The sequence below is a fragment of the Caretta caretta genome, chromosome 14 (genome assembly GCF_965140235.1).
Source record: "Caretta caretta isolate rCarCar2 chromosome 14, rCarCar1.hap1, whole genome shotgun sequence".
In the NCBI taxonomy this organism is placed as follows: domain Eukaryota; kingdom Metazoa; phylum Chordata; order Testudines; family Cheloniidae; genus Caretta; species Caretta caretta.
The window spans coordinates 4,551,870-4,574,738 of NC_134219.1; the positions used below are offsets into that span (position 1 = coordinate 4,551,870).

The 22,869-nt window shown below is 47.8% G+C and overlaps 1 protein-coding gene across 11 annotated transcripts in view; it reads left to right on the top strand.

Annotated features, from left to right (window-relative positions):
• SLC39A11 (solute carrier family 39 member 11) overlaps positions 1–22,037 on the top strand; it is a 411,797-nt gene extending 389,760 nt beyond the window's left edge. For all 11 annotated transcript variants that reach the window (XM_048818934.2, XM_075119187.1, XM_075119186.1 and 8 more), the window contains one exon: positions 16,954–22,037. In XM_048818934.2, coding sequence (XP_048674891.2) covers positions 16,954–17,368 — 415 coding nt within the window. In that variant the 3' untranslated portion in view covers positions 17,369–22,037. The remainder of the gene's footprint in view (positions 1–16,953) is intronic.
• The last annotated feature ends 832 nt before the right edge of the window (positions 22,038–22,869 follow it).

Genomic DNA, 22,869 nt, shown 5'->3' on the forward strand with positions numbered 1-22,869 from the left:
GTGGAACAGAGGTGATCGTATAACACAGGCTTGCAATAGCCGGGTATGGCCAGCTTTTTCTTTCCCAAACATTAAAATCAAGAGTCCCAGTGAAGCTTTCATCACAAGATGCAGGAATCACTGAGGGAAATTCCCATGTCTGTAATGCTGGAGGGACAGACTGGATGGTCATAAGGGTCGTTTCTGGCTTTAAAACCTATTATTCTGAAGCTTTTCTTTCCAGCTTATTAACCTTTTTGCAAAACTTTGCTCCAGAAGAATTGACCCAAACTCTAGTACCAGAACACAGTGAGGAGTTTCAGGCTGTTTACAAACACTAATTAAACTTCACCACCCTCCTGGGAGGTAGAAATGGGAGCACTTCCCCCAGCGGTAGAATGCTGTCACATTCGGGATGGAATGTATTTACTGCTTTTAACATAATACAACAAAACTATATATGGCGGCTGAGGGCAGGGCTGAAAAATACCAACTTCAGTTGCACCTGCGCCAGGCACATAGGCCAGCTAATGATCAGAGCTGGCTCAGACACTGGGGTTATTACTTCTCGACTTATGAAAAGCACCATGGGATGTTTTAATGAACACAAGTGAGCAGGACTTGACCTCAGTCTCTGTGAATTCAACAGACTTGCCCTAGTGTAAGTGAGAGGCGAATTTGACCTCAAGAAACCCTTGTGTGCTCAGATTGAGGGTAAGGCTTAGAAAAGCCCAATGTGTATGCAAGCAGGGCTGGATTCAAGAGTTCCCAGCCCCCCCCCCCGGCCTTCCCCCCCTTGGGTGTTGTGAACACCCCGTGGCATGCGGATGGTTTGCAACTAATGTTGTTGAGCTATTTCCTCCAGAGTGTTTGTTTCTTTCTGGGAATCTGAGCTGTATTCTGGTCCTTTGGTAGTGAGGAGAATGGATGGAGAGGTCATTACTGTTTGAAGAGAGCCAGATGGGGAAGCTCAAATATGATCTCTGCTATCTTTTTTTCAGGTTGCTTTGAGATGGGCAGCATTGCCATTCATTCCCCGCGAACAAGTGAGCATACTGTCCTCCCATTTCCCTCTGTCTTGTGTCTGAATCACTGTCTTTGGGGAAGTGGCTCTATACTGTTCAGTCCATTGCTTTACCTGGTAAGCTACGGCAGTCTTGCATGACATTTTTCAAAGCTTACAAATCCATTCAGGATATGGGAAGATATCGGAGTAGGTGGGTTACACCTGTTGGCCTTCAAGAGGGAAGAGTTTGCTGTGGGATTAAATGGGACTGCAGGGCATTCTTGGGTGAAAGCTGAATTAGACTAATAAAGGAGGATTTAGGTTGTTGGGGGGGGGGGAGGCGCTCAGATTCCCCTGGCTGGATTTAGGATCTGTTCAGCATCAACACTCTTTAACTGCTTACTGCAGTTCTCCATTTAACACTCCAGTAACTCTAGGCTGCAGCAAGCCACTGAGTCTGATTCAGTAGTTCACTCCATTTGTACTTACTCTGGGGGCAGCCAGACAGATTCAGCGTGACTCTCGCAGACCCTTTCTGTGTGGGCCAGGAGCAGCTGTCTCTATTATGCATGACCTTGAAGTCATCATAAGGAAAGGGGAAGAGATGGGGAATCCCTCCTTTCTTGATTAAGGAGCTGAATGGCTGAGTTTAGATTGTGAGACAGTGGGAGGGGTGATGGCAAAAAAGCACCAAGCTTCCCACTGGGGCTTTTCCCATGACTCTTTTGGGTGAAAGGGGTTAATGAATTACCTCAAGGGAGAATTCCAGACCCAGGTACACAGCTGAGGTTAGCACAGACTTCATTAGCTGAGGCTTTTCTGTGGTTTAACTCTGGATTGGAGTTTTGTAAGCTCTTCCGGTCCCTTCCCCCACACGAATGTCTTTGCAGGCCCCCTAATCAAGGAAACAATTAGCAGAGGCTACTCCCAGGCCATCTTCACTAGATGGTATGGTCTTTCAAGTGCCAAAAATGCTGATTCGGAGGAGAAAGACTCAGTCATTTTTTAGTCCATTCTCCTTTCAGGGCAGAACACAGAGGACATTAAAGTTACCTCCTGCACTGATGATTTGACGTTCGGTCTACTAAAATCTGGAAGCCAGTATTTACCAGGAATGACCTTACAGCCTGGTAGATTGGCCTTGAAGATCTAAAGCCACGATGCCATTGGTCACTTTAATTGTCCAGCTTGACAGCTACCAGGGTGTAAGGACAGGTCAAACTGTTCATGGTTATAGCTAAGCTTGCCAGAATTCAATTTAAAAAAAATAATTTTGATTATATTTAATGACTGTAAACGTTGAGATTCACCCATTAAAACACACACGATGAAGTGGGTTTTAGCCCATGAAAGCTTATGCCCAAATAAATTTGTTAGTCTCTAAGGTGCCATAAGTACTCCTCGGTTTTTTTGCTGATACAGACTAACACGGCTACCCCTCTGAAAATTGTCAAATACACATATCAAATATACATATCAAAATATCCTTAAATCAAATGCTAGTAAATTCTCAAGCAGCGTTTTGCTTACTTTACCTATCTATACATTTCTGTTGTTATTGATGGAAATATTTTTGTTGGTGAAATCAACATTTACTGATCAAAGTCTTATCCTTCCGAGCCTAGTTATAGCTAAGTTTAGAAAGTGACAGTCTGTTGAATGTGTAGGAACGGTTCTTCCCCACTCTGTTCTCTACTGTGCTTTTTCTGGCTTTGGTTCCTCTTTGGAGCAATTTGCTTAGTGATCCAATTTCAGTGGATTATCTTGGAAGCAAGCGAGCAAGGAACTTTTGAAAGTGACATCTCCAACATTTTTGTGCAATTATTCTCATGGAGACTCCTGCAGACCCACCATTTGACAGAGGGGTAGTTTCTTTAACCTAGCTCATCAGAGGCTCTGCCATGCACATCACCAAAGGGCTGAACGTGGGCCATGGCAAGTGGTTTGGCTAATGCTGAGTTGTGGTTGAGAGCCGATGTGCTTCACAATGACCACAGCAGTCCTGGTACAGATACCTACCCACGTTTGTATAAAGTAAATGCCATCCAGAGCGGGGTTTGCCCCAACACTCCCAATTGTCTGAGAGTGCCATCTCCTTTATCCCCTTCCAGACTTATTCAGCTGGTATTTCATAGGGCTGTCATCTCTTCCTTAGTCTCCTCGAAATTCCCAGCAATTCGGGATGCATTTATATGGGGTGTATCTGCCGTGCTGGTGCTACAGGGAGACCCTGAGAACTTCACACTGAATATGCAGGGAGAGGTGTTCCTCCGTAGTCACTGCACATCTGAAAACATTCGTTCTCTCACTTGGAGACCTTTTAAGCTTTTTCAAGGATATGTCCCTGTGAATGCTCCATCGTAGGACGCATGCTCATCCATGTGCGCTCGACCGGTGAATGCAAAGCAGTGACTGCAGGCCTGTGACACTTCATGCCTCCAAACGAGGGTGCATTGGGAGGTGTGGGCTTGCCACTACTCAGTTCCTTTTCTGCTCCAAGGAGCAGTGCTTTGGGAGATGCAGTGATAATACCATGGTCCTGTATTCTACTGTGTGCTTACCGACCTCTACCTCTAATCCTCAAGGCCTTACTGAGACTGCATCAGGAAAGAGCAAGGGTTCTCCTCTTAGCACCGTCCTGGCCAAGACAAGTGTGGTACTTGAACCTCCTCCACTTCTCTGTGGCAACGCCTCTCTGACTTCCTGTCAGAAAGGCTCTCCTATCACAGAACTAGGGAACCCTGGTCCATCCCAACCCCAAATCCTTGAACCTGAGAGCATGGTTCTGAGACGGTTCTGGAGCATAGAGCTAACCTGTTTGAATAAGATCCAGTCAGTTCTCCCATCAAGCAAGAAACCCAATACTTGCAAAACTTGCCTTCAAAAATGTAAACACTTCCACTTCTGGTGTTCTCATTACGCTTCCCAAGCCTCAGAGGTTCTGCTCTCCAAAATTCTGAATTATCAGTTAGATTTAAAGTTGCAAGATCGATCGATGGTCTCACTCAGAGTACATTTGGCCGCTATCACAACCTTCCACTCACCCACCCAGAGCTTCAGTCTTTGCCTACCCTACTATAGCTAGATTCCTCAAGGTCTTACCCAACTTGTTTCTGCCTGTACGGAACCTGGCCCCTGAATGGGACCTCAGTTTGGTTCAGTGCTCTGAGGAAACCTCCCTTTGAACTGATGGCTACCTGTTCTCTCCTCCACCTCTCACTCAAGACTTTGTTCTTCATAGGCACCTCTGCAGCCAGACGAATGGGCGTGCTCAGTGGTTTTATGGCTGACCTGCCATATACCACCTTTTATAAAGACAAGGTTATGCTGCATCCTTCTTTTTACTTCTTCCCGAAGGTCTCTTTGGGATATCCTATTGTTTCAGGAGTGTTCCCTGCCAGTGTTCTAACCAAAACCTCATGGCCTCAGAGGGGAGACCAGCTTATCTACACTAGACATCAGAAGGACCCTTGTCTTCTACCTGGACAGGACTAAGGCTTCCAGGCTTCTCCTAGGCTATTTGTATCACTTGCAGGGAGGATGAAGGACCCACCTATTTTCACTCAGACTGTCAAAGTGGGTTTCGGTTGCATCTTTGCCTGCTCTGAATATGCTGGAAGGCAGGCCTCTCGCAGAGTGACAGCAGGCTCCACTAGAGCTCAGTCTGCATCTCTAGCTCTTCTGAAGGCAGTTCCCATAACAGAAATTCGTAGGTCTTCAACTTGGTCTTCTAGTCATGCCTTTGCCCAGCATTACACCACCTGACCCGCTTCCAGGGATGATCCTAGCTTTGGCGATGCAGGCCTCCAGACTGTCTTGGACTTGCATCCGCTTTCTCATTCCTTTCCTGTTGGGTGCCTCCGACCATGGGACAGCTGCAGAGACATACACTCACAGAAGAAGGAGAAGCTGCTTACCTTACAGTGACTTGAGGTCTTCAAAACGTTTTGTCCCTAATGCCCACGCTCCTTCCCCCCAGCGGTAGAGAGTCTGCTTTGCGGTCAAGAAGGAGCTGAGTGACTGCAGGCCCACGCCTCACGATATGCCCTTGTTTGGAGGCACAAGATGCTGCTCTACGCAGGCGTGGGCTGGCCGAAGCTGCTTTGCATTCTCCGATCAAGGGTGCATGGGAGTACTCACATTTGAGAGTGGACCACCCATCGGGGGGGGAAAACATCTTGGAAAAACTCAAGTTACCGTTAAGTGACCTCTCCTTTTATGAAATAGGGCAACTAGATTAGATTAAATCTGGGAGGGGGGACAACACAGGTACTGCCCCTGGGTGACTGAATAAAGCATCCGACTTCCATATGGCATAGTCAAACCCGCAGGAGCTGCTACCAGTGAAGGCATAAACACAGTCCGCACACCTGGCTTCCTATCTCTGTGTTAAAGTGTAGGTGAAGGGAAGGACTGTTGGAGCTGCAGTAGAAGAGGTGAAGTTGTGGGAGGGAAGGGAAGCTCACAGGCAAGGAGATAATTTAATCTGACAGCCCATCAATCCGGCTATCACAATGTTATCTTGTGTGGGATGTTTTTTAATGAAGGTGTCGGGTCTGAATGAAGCCTGCCTCCAGCCCTTTCTGTGGGTTACCTGGAGTGTTTCCAAAGCTCTGACATCACCCATGTGTATCATCTTGTTTGAAGAAAATCCCCTTCTCCCTGGTTCCTAACTCTTTCATCTTCTTGTCCGTTTAAACATGATACCGTTATCTTAAAGGGCCAGTACTCTTTTACCAAAAATATGGAATATGGTGGGGATGGAGGAGGGCAGAAATCTCACTGGATAAGAAGAGCCAAAATTAATTGTTCTAACTGAACTAGGTCTCATCTTCCCACAGAGGTAAGGCTCTGAATGCAAGCGGCTGAAGGATGTTGTAGAAGATCTTCATAACCACGCAGTGAGGGTTAGCCGAGGGTGGGGCCTTGCGTTAAAATGTCACTGAGCTGATAGAGATGAGGGATGTTTTGGATTCCGGTTCAAGCCTCTGTCCTGATCCGGAACTTGGCAATTGTCCCCCTTTTAATAGGCCAGACTAAACCCCCAGCCCAGAACACCCCAGGCTCTGGGTACAAAGTTTTGAACCTGGGGCTTCTCTCTGATTCATTTGTTCTCTGCCTTGACCAATAGTCTTTTTGTAAGCATTGGAGGGTCAAGCTGTATATCTGGCCATGCAGCAGGTTGAGCATAGGCAGAGATTAGGCAACCTTGTCTCTGCACTGCCCCTCCAGTCTGCCTCATTTGTGTCCTGGTAGGGACCACTTGCCAAGAACGAGGCTCTGTTTTCATGGCATCCAGTCCATCACCTTTCAGCTGAGCCCTCTAAGAAGGGTGCCCATTGAGCCGGTGTCTTTATGATGTGTGGGAGACTCCAAATTTGTCTTGGGTGGGTTGGCAAAGAGCCACTGAATTGTAGGAATTCTCTCTTGTCCCTGAGCCATCACCAGAAACTCACCATTGGCCTGCAGGTGAGATGCGTCCATGTCACGTTGCCTGTGCTCTGAGCACCCCCACTTAGAAGATAACCCAGTGGCTGCTCTGTGGGTTGGTTGATCCTCTGACATGAGAGCGGGAAGCTGCTGCAGAGCGAAAGAAGCCACAGTCCTTTATCACACATTTTAGTGGCAAGCCAAGGCACGTGACATGGTTTTCAGTGGCTGATGTGAATTCTGACTGGGCTCTGGCAGGATTTTGGACCCAGCTTTGGGGGACGGCGTTAGCTATTCTTGACTTCAGCTGCCAGAATAAAGGGGACCGTCTTCATGCATCGTGACTTCTATTGGGATCTTGTATGTCGTCCATTATAGGCAGCAGGGGCGCGAGAGCTGGTGTAATTCCAACCCGTCACCAATTTTTGTGTGTGTAATAATAGACGAATGTGTGAACATGTAAGTGTGTTTAGTTAAAGGGACCATTTTTCCATGACTCATGGTGGTTTACAATATAAAAGGGAAATGACTCACCTTTCAACTGAACAAGAACTCCTGAGGCTAAGCTGACAGCACCTGTCTGGGACATGGTTACTTATTAACACATTACGGACAAGGGTGGCATGGGAACAAAACGCTTGCTTCGCTTCCTCCAGCTTAAGGAGCTTTAATGACATCTATGCCGAGGTGCTCTGTGTTTTTTGGCAGGGCTTTAACAGTGACTAACAGTGGTAAACGATGGTAATCCATACAGACCAAAGCTCTGTGAGAAGGTGCAATCTTGCAACAGAGTCGGATTATTTATCAATATTACTTGTGTGTCTTACAGTGGTGTCTAGGGGGGCCCAGCAGAGATCAGGGCCCCATTGTGCTAGGTGGTGTCCCAAAGAAATTACAATTCTAAAGAGGTGAGCCACAAGGGTGGGAGGGGAAACTGAGGCCAAGAGAGAAGTGACTTGCTCGAGGTCACACAGCAGGTCAGAGCCAGGAAGAGAACCCCAGTATCCAGATTCCCATGGGAGTACCCGTATCCACTGGGCTGCTCAGACTCTTCTCAAACTGCTCCCCCCCAACACACTTTATTTGGAGAAAAGTTCAGGTCCTATAGCCCTGGTCAGTGACATCCCACCATGTTGTTTAGGCAGAGGATGGGTGCAGGAAGAGGAGACAGAACAAGCTTCCTTAAGGGACTGCTTCCATGAATTGAGAGGGAAGTTCTTTCTCCAGCTTTCTTTCCTCCTTGGCCTGTCTGCAGAGACGGAGACACTGTCCCCACTGAGTTCCAGGGGTGATGGGTTTTGGGGGGTGGATATACCCATCACTGGGGATGGCATTGACACCCTTCACTCTTTTCATGTAGGTCAGCTGTAGCTTTCTTGACGAAGCAGGGAGTCTCTGGGGTGAAAAGCCTTTAGTCAACCGTTTCATCAGTGACAACAGAGGAAACCCAATTCCATACCCATTCTTCATAAATGATCTGGAGGATGGCGTGGATTGCACTTTCAGCAAATTTGCGGATGATACTAAACTGGGAGGAGTGGTAGATACGCTGGAGGGGAGGGATAGGATACAGAAGGACCTAGACAAATTGGAGGATTAGGCCAAGAGAAATCTGATGAGGTTCAATAAGGATAAGTGCAGGGTCCTGCACTTAGGACGGAAGAACCCAATGCACAGCTACAGACTAGGGACCGAATGGCTAGGCAGCAGTTCTGTGGAAAAGGACCTAGGGGTGACAGTGGACGAGAAGCTGGATATGAGTCGGCAGTGTGCCCTTGTTGCCAAGAAGGCCAATGGCATTTTGGGATGTATAAGTAGGGGCATAGCGAGCAGATCGAGGGACGTGATCGTCCCCCTCTATTCGACATTGGTGAGGCCTCATCTGGAGTACTGTGTCCAGTTTTGGGCCCCACACTACCAGAAGGATGTGGATAAATTGGAGAGAGTCCAGCGAAGGGCAACAAAAATGATTAGGGTTCTAGAACACATGACTTATGAGGAGAGGCTGAGGGAGCTGGGATTGTTTAGCCTGCAGAAGAGAAGAATGAGGGGGGATTTGATAGCTGCTTTCAACTACCTGAAAGGGGTTCCAAAGAGGATGGCTCTAGACTGTTCTCAATGGTAGCAGATGACAGAACGAGGAGTAATGGTCTCAAGTTGCAGTGGGGGAGGTTTAGATTGGATATTAGGAAAAACTTTTTCACTAAGAGGGTGGTGAAACACTGGAATGCGTTACCTAGGGAGGTGGTAGAATCTCCTTCCTTAGAGGTTTTTAAGGTCAGGCTTGACAAAGCCCTGGCTGGGATGATTTAACTGGGAATTGGTCCTGCTTCGAGCAGGGGGTTGGACTAGATGACCTTCAGGGGTCCCTTCCAACCCTGAGATTCTATGATTCCATGTCTCCCTCAGGGAATCTTTAAATGCTGCTGGTCTTCATCCTCTCTCTAGCCTACTTCCCCTGGCCCCTCTGCTTACCTCAAGAGTCCACAAGATGGTGCTAGGCTATGCCAACTAAGAAGCCCCAGAGGGTGACGAGGCTTGTGCCTAAATACTGTGGTGTGGATGCTTATGTCTGTAACTACTACTCCCAGTCGCTACCAACAAGGCTTTAATTCACAGCTAAGTTCACATTGGCGACTTTTGCATAAGACTTTGGGACACTGCCTGCAAAGCTCCCATTGATAGATAACTTAGATTTAAAGTAATGATTTAGAAGTCTCTTTGTGTACAGTCCAAGAACTCTTTATTTGGCTATGCAGAAACAGACCCTCACATTCTTGGAGGAAGAGCATAGAAGACAGGAGAAAATAGAGGGAAAATGTCTACTTCCAGCAATTAAGTCCTCTAACCCAGGTAACTTCCATTAATCATAATGGACAGCATTGCATCCACTGATCAGCTCAACGTTCCTTCAGTACTAGTGCCATATTTGAAGGCTATCCCAGGTTCCTCAATGCTGAAGCAAGCTAAGCAGCCCTGAGTTTCCCCCCCGTGAATTGTGGGAGCACTTCTCTGCCTTTCTGGATACACAGGGCGAATTGCAGCAAGGGCCGTGCTCGAGTGCTGCTAGCTTGCATGCACGCTGCAGAGCGATGGTGGTAGCAGCTGAGGGTTGTGCTCACTTGACCTGGAGCCTCTGCTCTTGACAGGCCCACCCAGCTTGAGTGAAAAGCACCACCATGCTCCAGGGAAAGGTTTTTGTGCGTGGACGAGGCTTGAATAAACTCTGCAGTGAAGACAAATGCTAGCATGCTATTGTCCATTACAGGGGTTTATGCCTTCCTCTAAAGTATCTGTTAGGTGCTGGCCGCTGTGGAAGGCAGGACCCTGGCCTGGAGGGACTAGTGATTCACCACTGCCAGGTACGGATTGGAGATCAGGAGTGAGAGTGAAGGCGTCCTGTATCGGCATTAAATGAGTCCTCTGGAGTGTAACAATAAGCTGGAGAGACACATACATACCCTCTCTTCCCACCCCCCATTATCTGCCCACCTGCAGTGATTGCACCCAGGAGCTGTAGTCCACTCTGGTAAGTCAATTCCTGAGACCATCTAGGAGACCATGCTGACAGTCTTCTGGGTGGTCTACTAGACTGAGACATAGTCTCTCAGGAGAAGCGATGGATGGGCCATAACTGTCAATGTCTAGATGGGCTGTAGCGCTGGAGGATATGGTGCACTGACGAGCAAGGATTAGGACTCAGTAGGTCTGCTCTATCTCTGTTAGATTCTTTCCCTCTTTTAAAAAAAAAATTCCCTTTCCTGGCTGATTTTCTTTTACAATCCAGCCCTTCGCTCACTGAAGATCACTCTGGCCATTAAGCACGTTAGAGCATGTGAGTAAACCGGCATCCCAAAACTATGAATCGCTTTAGGGCTAGAATCAAATCATTGTCTGGTATGTAAAGGGACTAAATGCACAAACCATTGTCTTTGTTCCACCTATGCACTTTATATCCTCTCCTCCCTCCCCCCTTTCAGAGGAGAGGGACCAACCTGACTGCTTGTGGGTTATTGAACACATTAAAAATAGTCCTATCCCTTCTCCCCTCCCCCAGAGTATTCCACCATGCGCTCCAGCCCCTGGAGAGCCCATGCTGGGACAGGAAATGGGACAAATTCTCCAAGTGAGAAGAGAAGATGGTATACGAAATTTAAAAGTATATGGGATCTATTCTCTAGGCTAAATAAGTCTCTGTGGGCCAGATCCTCAGTGGGCGACAAATTGGTGTAGCTCCATTGGATTTCTTTTTGTCCGTGGCAGCACCTTCGTCAGTTAACCAGTGCTTCTGATGAAGGGTGATACTATGATTAATACTCTCAGGTGATCTGGGTTCAAGTCACTGCTCTGGCACAGATGCCCCGTGTGGGCCTGGGCAAGTCACTTCGTCTGCTCCTCATCTGTAAAATTAGAGATCACCAACCCTCCTTTGTCTTGCCTGGTGATAGGAATCTCTTTGGGGGAAAGATTCTCTAGCATAAAGGGCCCCCGATCTTGGATGGAATCTCTAGGTGCTATAAATAACTCCCAATAATAAGATCTGCCTCTATAGCTGCATTTTCATAATTCAGCACATCTGATGTAAAGAATTCCCAGTGTACCGGTGGGGTGAGGGCAGAGGGTCTAAATGAGGGGTACCACCCTGTAGACAAGAGGCAGCTGGGAAGCAGTTCTGCTCTGATGGATGCGGGGGGGAGTCATGAGGCCAAAACTCTCCGAATGGTTTCCTTGCCTGTTTGGCTTTGCAGCCCATGCAGTTGCGCTGAGCCTGTCCACAGACACACAATTCGCATCCACGGGAATCTTTATGACTTAGAAAAGCATGAAGCGGCCAGAAGAGACGCGTCCGTTCCCAAACTGGTCAAACCCTGGAAGGGGGAAGCAGGAAAGTCTCAAGCAAACAAATCTGAACGCACATCCTATTGTGGTGTTTGGTTATTGCCTCCCTTTCTGTTTTCTCTGGACATAGCATTCTTCCTGTCCTGCTGCTGAGCGTGGAACTGACCATCTGCAGCCTGGGCTCTTGTGCGCTGTCCAGGGCTCTAGCAGTTCATGCTTCTTTCTCTTCACTCCCCGAGGGAGGCAGTGTGGTCTGCTGGTCAGAGGGAAAGAGGCCTGGAGCCAGGCAGAACCTTGGACTGTAGAGACCTCGCTGTCTCACTGCATGTGGGGCCTTACTGGCCAAGTCACTTGACCTCCTGGCATCTCAAGGCTCTCAGATCTCGGGTAACCCGATGACAGTGCATGGGAGCCAGGCTGTCCTGGGGAAAGAAATTGCATATGCATTATTACTGTCCATGTAGCTTTCATCCTGGGGGATTCCCCAAGCATTTAATAGACCTTGTGTAGGAATCATTTGCGCCCCGTTGAAATGCAGCGTGGTAGGGAGCAGAGGACAGGGAGAAGGCGCTTTTAGGAGCACTAGTGATTGTATAATTGCTGGAGTTGCAACAGAAGGGAATTTTATAATTAACAGAATGTAACCACCCGTGCTGGAATTCACCCAGTACGCCAGGGCTCATCTGCCGCCTTAATGAGACGTGCCATGGAGGGGGAGGAAGGTCTAGTAATGGAATGGGCAGGACGTTGGGGTCAAAATTCTTCTACAAGATGGCATTCGGTCGCTGGATCGGAAGTTTAGATCTTGAGTCCCCAGTTCTGCTCCTTGCTGTAATCTGGGTTTGCTTTAGAGTTCTGAATGCTTCTTTGCTTCCTGGAGTCACAAAGACGCTGATGGCATGTTGCCATTCCTCCTGCCCAGTGGCATCCTCCGCTTAGGAAGCAGATAGAGCTGTTACAGGTGCCTGTGGGGGCGGGAGGGGGGGAATCTGAGTACGGGGAAGGATGTGTTATGAACACTTCCTCCTTCCTCTCTGGGCTGGGATAATAACATATAGATGTGCTTCGGAGTACCAGAGGAACCATCTGATGAAGGTGGGAAGAGGCAGTATGGTGGTAGTGGACAGACCACTGGACTGGGGCTCTGAAGACCTGGGTCCTGTTCTTGGATCTGCCTCTGGGCAAGTCTGTTCGTCCCATGCCTCAGTTTCCCTATCCACAAAATGGGGATAACGATGCCGACCTCCTTTGTAAAGTGCTTAGAGGTCTACTGGTGGGGAAAAAGTGCAGCTAGGTGGTGGTGTTGGCGTGCAATAGAAACCCGGACGTACTGGTGTGGTCATTACTATTTTAACACCACCTTCCCTTGTCATGCTAAGTATGGACCTGAATTCTGGGATCCAGTGGGGAGCGGTGCTGCTCCTTTGTGGCCAGGCTTGAGCAAGGCACTTGAGGAAGTGGCTTTGATCTCCTGCGGCAAGCCTTTTTTCAAATGAGCCGCGTGGAGTGCACCCTTCCCTCCCCCCCGCTCATGCACCCGCCCTGGGAGGGGGTGAGATAACCGATCAGATCCTGCGCACACAGCTGCGCTATCTGTGTTTTATGGAGGTTTGATTGCTGCCTGCCATGCCGCTAACTCAAGGAAACTTCAAAAGAAGCAGATTGTAAGTGCACCGCCTTGTGCAAAGAATCCTGAGTCCTGTGTGTATGGGATTCTGCCTGCCAACCCAGTGCTCATTAAGAAATCTTTTTGGCACGTCAAATCTTACTGCAGACAGTACTGCGGAGCTGTCTCTTCTCTTTTCTGTTGCCATCAGGGATTGATGAGGCCAAAACTGCGCTAATTGTTTCCTTGGCCCCGTGGGTTTCCGTGCCTGTTTGGCTTTGCTGCCCACGGGGAAGCTGTGATGCTTTTGATTTGCAGCGTGGTTTTTGGTTGGCGGCAGGAGGAAGGTACTCCATTGCATTTCGTGTTTTGGATTTAGCCCTTGTGAATTAGGCTGACGGGAACAGCCAGAGGTTTGCATGGTGCTATGCATTTTTCACTCCTCCAGCTTTGCTGATGCACCTCAATGCAATCCCCATTCTCACCCGTCTCCAGCATCCTCCCCTTGCATACATCATAGAATCATAGAATATCAGGGTTGGAAGGGACCCCAGAAGGTCATCTAGTCCAACCCCCTGCTCGAAGCAGGACCAATTCCCAGTTAAATCATCCCATCCCATCACCCTCCTATTGCAGCCCTGATCCCTCACACACAACCGTCCTGGGCACTTCAGTCTGGGCCTGTTATTCCCATCTTTGGCCTGCTCTTGAACAGAGACCGCTAGCCCTTTTGAAATTGCGCAGTGATTTTGAGGGAAACAAAATGACCCTTAGATCCTAGGATGAGTCTGAAACTCACTGTCACTTGTGCTGAGAGTGCCTGGATTTGAATCCAGGCCTGCAATACGAAACACTCCTGCATTGATTCCACCATAAGGAAGCTGGGACACCAACAGGACACTATGTAAGACAATAACTCCCTTCTGCTCTTCCCCGCCCACCCCCGTTCCATCCACGATGAATGTTAAGGTCTAGAGGTTTCAGAGTAACAGCCGTGTTAGTCTGTATTCGCAAAAAGAAAAGGAGGACTTGTGGCACCTTAGAGACTAACCAATTTATTTGAGCATGAGCTTTCGTGAGCTACAGCTCACTTCATCGGATGTGACCTTCATCTGAAGGTCTAGAGGTTTCACAGTGAACTCTGATGACCTACAGGGGGCGCAGTATGTTTGCCTCACTAACCAAAGGCAAGGAAGGACCTGAAGTTGGGGTGAAAGATTTCTGGTGGGCTCCAGGTGTTTGCTAGCAGTGCAGGGGTTAACAGGCTGAGTTGGAGGTGGAAAGGAGAGGAAGGGTTCTGACCTCTTCCACTCCCCCATGCCGTTCCCTTTGGCTGCCGCGATTTCATCCTGGCAGTCAGGAGGCTGCATATTGGTCTCCGGAGGATCGGCCAGGGTAACACCACAACATAAACAGAACATCTGGAAGCTCTTAAAGGGTTTTATTTTTAACACATTTGCAAGAGCCGGGGACATTTGCGCACAGGGTTTTTGTAAGCTCCTAGGAGCTACATTTATTTCCAGACCCCCAAAACCCAGTTGACCAAACAGCAGGCCTGGAACAGGTCCCCCAGACTGTTTATATGAAGAGTCATCTTGTGGCATTTCTGATGTGGCTGGCACCTTGGTGTGCAGGTGCCAATCTTCTCCGAACATCATTCACTGTCCACAGCTCTTAGAGGTGCAGTCGAGTGACTGGGTCATGCATACAGACCTCTACCTCTCCTGTATGCCGTTAACTAGCTGGTATCAACAGGAAGGGGAAGCCAGACATGGTACCCTCATAAGGATACCTGTTAACAATGAAATGCTTTTGATTCTTTGACCGAAAAGGGGGGGAAAATAGGAGAGAATAGAAAAATCTAATTCCTTAAAGGACAAGAACCTCCAGAGGCCAAATGGAGCTGAACAGATCAGAGTTGCAGTGAAAGATTCGATTCCCTCTGTAAGTTACACTTTTAAAAAATCTGCTATTAGCTGTGTGTTTAAACACTGCCTGTGAGAGGAGGATCCTCCGAGGGGACGTTGACACCTGGAGCGGGGTGTGTGCGTGTGTTTTTAATATCCCACGCTGCAAAGAGCTGCAGGAGACACATTAAAGAGCCACTTGCAGCTCCCGAGCCTCAGTCTGAGTATCACTGGATTAGAACATGGTGTGGTTAGTCAAGGATCCTGATTTCCATTCCTGCATCTGTCTTCAAGACACTGTTCCCTACAGCTGGGGACAGTGTATTGGAACAGTTTAGCTGTAATCTTTCTGTGCCTCAGTTTCCCCCTGGCAAAATAGGGTAATAGTATTATCTCCCAGAAGCTTTGTGATGTTTCATCAGTTACTTGCAATTCGCTTGGAGCTCCTTGGATAAGAGGGGCCTATGTATCTGTAAAGTAGTATTAAATGGTTTCTCCATCTGTGTTTCCAGCCATGGTCCTTTATTTGTTGAAAGGAAATTGAAATGTCATTTCCAGACATCCTCTTATACCCGTTTCTCGTATTCATCAACCCTCTATCACACCCTACGATGTAATCAATCCAGAGTCATCCTAAGCAAAGATCAGTTTCTTAATCACACACAAAGATGATAGAAGCCGAACCTAGGAGCAGATGTCATTTCTTGGCTCCCTGGGGAGATCCAGCTGGGTACGTTTGCTTTTCCCAGGAATGAGGTCAGCACATCCTCTGCTCTTATCACTGAATTATAGCTCCTGGGGTTGGCTGACTCAGTTATCTGCTGACAGCTCTTTGGCAGCCTATTGGAAATGAACTAAGAGGTCTCAGACCAGTTTCTAGTGCAGTGTGTTCACATCACCCAGTCCTCCATCCCTGCTGGCATCCCTTCGGGATGTCATGTCAGCAGAGAGGTCAAGTACTGAAGAGAGATGGAGACTGAACTCTTTTCTACCCCAGAGGGGTCAGGATGGGACATGTTGACTGAGCAGTGTTTGGGGAAGCTTAAATGGTTCCTGCTCATGCCAGGCTGGCTCCGCTGCTGTGCAGACACTTTGAGCCTCCTGGGCAGCGGTCCATGTGGTACTGAGCCTACATTAGTAGCCTTGTTCTGCCATGCCGTTGGCTTGTGTTGTGGTAATGCCTAAAGGCGCCATCGGGATTGGGGCCCATTGTACTACCCTTGTCAATGGTGAATTGCTGCACCAGCCACGGTTGATGTTGTTGCACCAGGCATTGTGCAGTGATGTTCCCATCTCTGGCTCGATCCATTGTACGAGGTGCTGTACAGGGGACGATGGCTTTTGGAAGACGCTGTCCCTGCCCCAAAGAGCTTTGTGTAAACAGACACAACAGACAAAAGCTTGTGTAAAGGGGAGCAAATCTAATCCAAGCGAAGAAGGCCATGTTAGGTGCATTCTTGGTGGTGGTTCACATTTTTGTATTGTAGTGGAGACTGGAGGACAGCCAGGTCCACGCCCCACTTGTGCTCGGGGCTGTATATGGAAATGGTGGTGGTCTCTGCCCCAAAAACTTTACAGTGTAAAAGGTTCCAGGGGTCACCTTCCATCACTCCCAACCTACTCATTCCCCATGCTAGCCGGGGTTGGCAATGCTGTCTACGTCACTCCCTCCAGTCCTCAATCCTCCTCCGCGGGCTGCCCCAACATAGCTCAGTGAAGGAAGGCGTTGATTAAAAGTCCTTTTGATTGGTTACCCTGACACCTTGAGACTGCTGGGAAAGCAGCACCTGTTACCTGCTTCTCCCCTATTTCAGCAAAGTAACATGTGGGGGTGCAGTCCTTGTGGACTTGGGTTTGGGTTTGTACTTCCTGAGGGCTTGATTGTGCAAGGTGCTGAGCCTCTCCCAAGAAGCGCTGAGACCTCATGACTTCGGTATGAATTGAATACTCCGCTTCTCTCCACAGATGCGAAGCCCCTTACGGCAGTGGGCCCAGCGTTTTTAAGGGACCCCTCAGGCCTGCTAGTTGCTGTCTACGCTTGCCTGCATTGCTCCAGCCTCCCTGCTGTCGCTGGAGGAAGTGGGTCATGTTCAGTTTAGTAATAGCGGAGGAAGTGCTGATTCCTTTGTTACAATCCATTGTCCGACACACCATTAACTCCTTCTCTTTTTTTTTTCTTTCTGCAGGCTCTGTCGCGAGAGAGGGAAGAGAATTCTGGGACCTGGGACACGAACAGGAAAAGCAGCTGCTGCTGGAGCACAGGCCAGGACGGTCTCTGCAGAAGGGGCTGCGTTCCACCTAGTAGCCCTTTGGGAAGTGAAATTCTGGGAAGCTTTGCTTGGGACCCCTCAGTTTGCAGAAGAGGAACTCTCCACCTGCAAGACCCGAAGTAGAGGCGTTGGGAGAAAAAAGCTCAGGTTTTGGAGGCTGTGGTGGGATCTTTCAGCTAGCTGCCCCCACCATGGAAATGGTCTCCTGACCAGCTGCCCACAGTGCAGTTACTGTGGTTCAATTTCTCCGCTTTGCCCCGTTTTTTCTGCTTTCCTCAGCTTCCTGCTGGCTCACTTACCTCGGAGACTCCCACACAGAGATGGGACTTAACCAGCCTCCTTCAAGACACACTCTTCTGGGCCTTTAGACTTGGAAATTCTCCTCTTGGCCAGGAGACTTTCAGGCCGGATATGTTGGGGTGAGCAGCTATGTGCTTTTAAGCCAAACGGGAGCTTGATTTCCCTGCTCTTTGAAAAGAGCCCACTGTTGGCCCGTTTCCATGGAAGCAGCCACGGAATATTTTTTCCCCCTCTCTCCCTTCTGACTTCTTTGGGTCTTGGTCCTGTACGTGTGGCTGGTTTATGACCCAGTGCAGAGAGCATGATGCAGCCCCTTACCGTGGCAGGAGCAAAGGTGAAAACATCTAAGTCCTTGCGACGCTGGGAGCTGAATGCTCGGAACAGCTGTTGGAAAGAGAGCATATTGGCCTGTTTGCTGGGACAGTCGCATGAGATGCAAATCCTCTCATGGTGTAGGGAGAAGACTTGCTGTGTGGTCCTGCATACGTCAGTCCAGCACAAGCCCAAGGAAACGCCATCTAAAACAGAAGGGGCCAACGCATCGCTGCAGCCTCATTTAAAAAATAAACCAGGTTGGCTGGGGGACTAGGTGAAGGAACATGGGAGACCTGTAACCACAGTGAGGGAGAAGATCAAGACAACAGTACCAAGTTGGGGAACTGTCACCATCACCATCTATTAAATGTCTCTTTTTAAAAAAATCCTTTGCCTCTCTTGCTACTCAATTCCTTCTGCCTTCGCTCTGAGACCTCTGCACTGGGCCCTGTCAGACAGCTGGAGAGTGGAAGTGTCTGATATAAAGCTGGTCAGCACCTTGGCAACAATCTCTACACTTTAGTGTTCGAGATGGGAAGTTTTGCTTTCTCCTATATCCCACCCACCCACCCACCCACCCCTATTAAAGGGCACAGCCTGGCACAGTGTGAGCAGGACTTCAGGTTCCAACATGCTTCCTGTTCAAGTGGCAACTCTGAATTTGAATGCCTTCCCTTTAATGTGTGTGGTTTTCAACTCCCAAACCTGAGTGTTGTCATTTCTCTACCCCTACCCCCAATATTCATGCAAAGCACAAGAAGGTGCTCTGTGGAACTATACAGTAGTTAGAGCTCTTCTTAATACAGAGATTGAAAATATTTTTTGAAACGGACAAGATTTATGCCCTGTTCAATGAGAAAATAGCTCCTATGGAGAATTGAAGACAAGTTAGAATAAAGACTGTATGTTTAATATGATTGAATTCAGTGTGTGATGCTGCTGCTTCTCTTATCAAGGCCCTAGATCAGAGATCTACAACATTTCATGGTTTAAGTTTGTGTGGTTTCCTGCATATCTATTGAATTGGTATCCCAATGCTGTGGCTTCCTGCCCCTGCTTTGCGTTTTGGGTTCAGACTTGCAGGGATTCAGTCAGAAATACTGTATGTCACATAGTTTTTGACTTGAAACTATCCTTTGGCCCAGAATTGCTCAAAAGGTTTTGAGACCCTTTTCGTGCCCTTAGGCTGATATTTGAGAGTTATGAAATCCTGAATCAAATGGTGGTTGAGTGGCTTGTGGTTTTGTAGTGATGGTTTTGTGTGGCTCATAATGAAAGATGTAGGGAGCCAGTTTCACCTTTGTTCATTTAATTAAGGAGCCCTGTTTTGCTGATGGGCACATCGATTGCCATTTGGTGGGCCATTTCATGTACCTAAGTGCCCAGCTGCAGAACTGGAGTCTGTTAGGGATGCAGAATAGATGTGATTATAAGGATGTTCTTTCCTCCATTTTTCCAATGACTCAAAGGCAGGTCAAATGTTCGTCTTGAGTCTCCTCTCGCCTATACAAGCCTAAAATAGAACAACTTGGTGGAAGTTGTTAGTCACACTGGTGCAAGCGAGAGGAGACTCTGACTGTGTGCAAACGAATCCTAAAACAGTCTCCTCACCCCCCCCCCCCCCGCCCCGTCCTGTAGTGCTGTCTTGTGGCAATGATGTACTTACAAGGTACACAGAGGATCCAAAGGATAAGTGGAAAGAGCTAAATTGGCTTGAAGGCAAGAGAAATCCTGTAGTTTTATTCCGTGCTGGAGTGCTTTTGAATGGTTGTACCAGTGTTTCTCCTCCTGGATGCATGAAGAGTTGAGCGAAGCTCAGTGTCTTGGCATTCTGCAGCCCCAGCCTCAATACAGCAGCAGGAACTAGTAGGAACAGTCCTCAGGAAAATTATAGGGTTCCTGTCAGTGAGTCAAACCTGGATATTCAGGATTGCTTGAGTCCCAGGATTGCTGCCGGCTGAGGATTCATCATACGCTTTTCCGGCTAAAAATACAGCCTAACCTGTTCATAGGGAGAGAACGCAAGCCACAGCTCTTATCCGGCTTGCTGTAAGAGCACTGCTCCAGTGGGCTACTGACATAGTGTCCCTAAAATGTCTGTGTGAAGATTACTCTTTCAGTCAGTGTAAAACCCACCGACCGCACCGTCGCACTGTGCATTCCGGGGTAACATACGTGATGGTGTACGGCAAGTTACACAGGGAGTGTGAGTGTAACCTACCCACGGCGGGAGGAATGATGGGCTTATAGCAGGAAACACAACCAACAGGCAGCTATAAAATGTCCACACCCTTCTTACACCCTCCTGTTGGTTGCTCTTCCCTACTACCGTTCTACCCGCCAGCCTCTATGATGCACAGCACTCATCTGATGGTGTCATGTTCCCCACCACGTAAAATCATGTCCGCACTCGAACTCACTGGGTTAAAATCTGCTTTGTTACACCAGTGACTTTTTTTTTTAAATGGGGCTGCAGAGATGTAACTGTATATTTGCATTACTGTCGCACCTAGAAGCTTGGCCCCCATTGTGCTAGGTGCCATACAAAGAGACAGTCCCTGCCCAAAATGCTTATGAGACGAGAGACGACAGATGGGGGAGCTCAAGGACACAAAAAATGAGACAATACAGGTCAACATAGGAGCGGAGGTTTCAGCACACCACCAGCCAAGCCATGATCAAGTTGGTTTTTTTGTAGGCATCATGGCAAAGGGAAACATATGCAGAACTTGGCCTATGGGTTGGCATTTTCAGAAAGGCTTCACACCTAGTGAGAAAAATGGCCCAGAGTGTCTCCACTGATGCTTTGTCCTTTTTCTTAATGCCAGTTTACGCTAACACCCATGTGTAACGTGTACACCTGCCACCCCGGGGCATCTCTTTAATTGTCCCATCTCTTTTCCGGCAGCTCAAACCAATTTATGTCCTTTGCAGCTGCTGTGTTATGAACAGGCAAACGTATTTTGGATTTCTGCCAGGGAAGATGTGATTTCGGAGGGTAGTTCAACTTGTGGCTGTGCACGGCTGTGAATGTTTGTTTTTTCTCTCCTCCAGAAGAGCTATCCCACCTGTCAGATAGCGTGTTACTGTAGGAATGGGCAAACGCTAGAGAACACAGGCTAGGTCAGGGACAAAAGGCTGGAATATAGCCCTGGTTGCTGGTTGTTCCCTCCCAGCAGTTGGGTGGCGTCTGTGAAATAAGTTGGGTGGTTGCAGTCCTTTGCCTTGAGGACAGGCCTCCATGTGTCCAAAAGAAGCTGCCATCACAGCTGGCACTAATTCATCCTTTTGCTAGTCGGGGAGCAAGGACACTAAAGTAACCTCTAGCAGGGGAGGTAGCTCCAGAGCGGAGATGAAGGAAGCTGGCATTGCTTCTACCTCCAATTGTCGCTCCAGGACCTCTTACCACCACATCATTCAATGCTCTTCTTATCTGAGTACAAGTCTTTTTAAAATGATTGGACCACGGGTGCAGTTGTAATGAGATCCGCTTTTTCATCCAAGTTCTTCTGCACCAACCCCTGCTATTCCTCTGCTAGGTCTCAACTAAACTCGGGGTGTCTCTACATTCACCACCACCCTAGTTTGTACACAGTTACAGTGGTATAAAGGTGCTTAAACAAGGATCGCTCCTTCCTGTAAGGGAAGGGGCATAATCTATACGGTACAAGGCATCTTTATAGTGCAGTAATTACATCCACACTAAAGGTAGAACTGATGTAACTATTTTGGTTTGAAACAAAATCACCTCTCCTTATTGAAATAGTTATATGGGGACACGTTCTTTTGGAGGCCTTGTAGGGAAAGGGGAACATACTTATACAGGTGGTGGTTGTGTCCAGGCACTAGGTCAGTTTTGGGGGAAATTATTAAAGAGATTCATCTTATCACAAAATACCAGCTTCCTGGAGATGCCCTGACCCGACTTATCTAATGCTCTCGGAAAGGGTCTGCATTTTAAACAGAACAACGCCTGGATTTCTTTTTTTATTGTTAGCAGCAAGATTTTGTATTGTGTGTTGTTGGGAAAAATATGGCCCCCTCCTCTTATGGAATTGTGGTATTGTAAAATATGGACCATTTTTATAATGGGAAAAACATTCACCCCAAGTGGGTACATAAGAGAAGCATCAAAAAGAGGATAGGTATTTCGAAATGTGGTCACTCTTTGTGGTATTCTATGAGGAAGAGGCCTCTCCTGCCACCCAGCCAGAATCTTTAGCCAGCGTCTTTGAATATTAACCTGATCTGTAATGAGTAGCAGACAATGTAGCATGTTCACATTTTATTGTAACTTTGCTTTAATAAAAAGTGAAAAATAAAATAGCATGGACTGGGCCCAAGGCAACTGGTCCCTGGTGTACACCAGTGGGCACTGTGTTGAACCCTTGTAGACTCATTTGATTTATCACATAAGGTTGAACAAGGTGCTTGAGAAGGTGAGAGCTAAAGCATTAACCAGTGTGGGTTCCGGCTGATGCCAAGGGCCTGTGCACAAACTGTATAAACAGAATAGGATGTAAATTGTTAGAGTAACTTTGTGTGTGACTGATGAAATTCAACACTGACAATTGCAAGGTAATGCACAGCAGCGGTCAACAAGTCCAACAGAAGGTTAGAACCATTAGGAAAGGGATAAGAGAATAAGACAGAAAATATTATAATGCCATTATACGAATCCAGGGTGCCCCTACACATTAAATACTGTATCCAGTTCTGGTTGCCCCATCTCCAAAAGGATCTAGTGAAACTGGAAGAGGCTCAGAGAAGAGCAACAAAGATGATCAAAGGTATGGAATGGCCTGCATTCGAGGAGAGACCAAAAAGATTGGGGCTGATCATCTTAGAAAGGAGACAACTGAGGGGGTATACGATAATGTCTATAAAATCACGAATGGTGAGGAAAAAGTGAATAGAGGAGTTCTTTACCCTTTCCTACAATACAAAAACCAGGGATTTCCCAATTACATTAAAAGGCAACAGGTTTAATACAAACAAGAGGAAATACTTTGTCATGCAACGCACAATTAACCTGTGGAACTCTTTGCCATGGGACGTTGTGGTGGCCAAAAGTATAACTGGGTTCAAAAAAGAAAGGTCTATCAATGGTTAGATGGTCAGGGATACAATCCTGTGCTCAGGGCAACCCTCAACCTCTGACTGCCAGAAGTTGGGAGCAAAGACCAAGGTGGATCCATCCATAATTGCCCTGTTCTG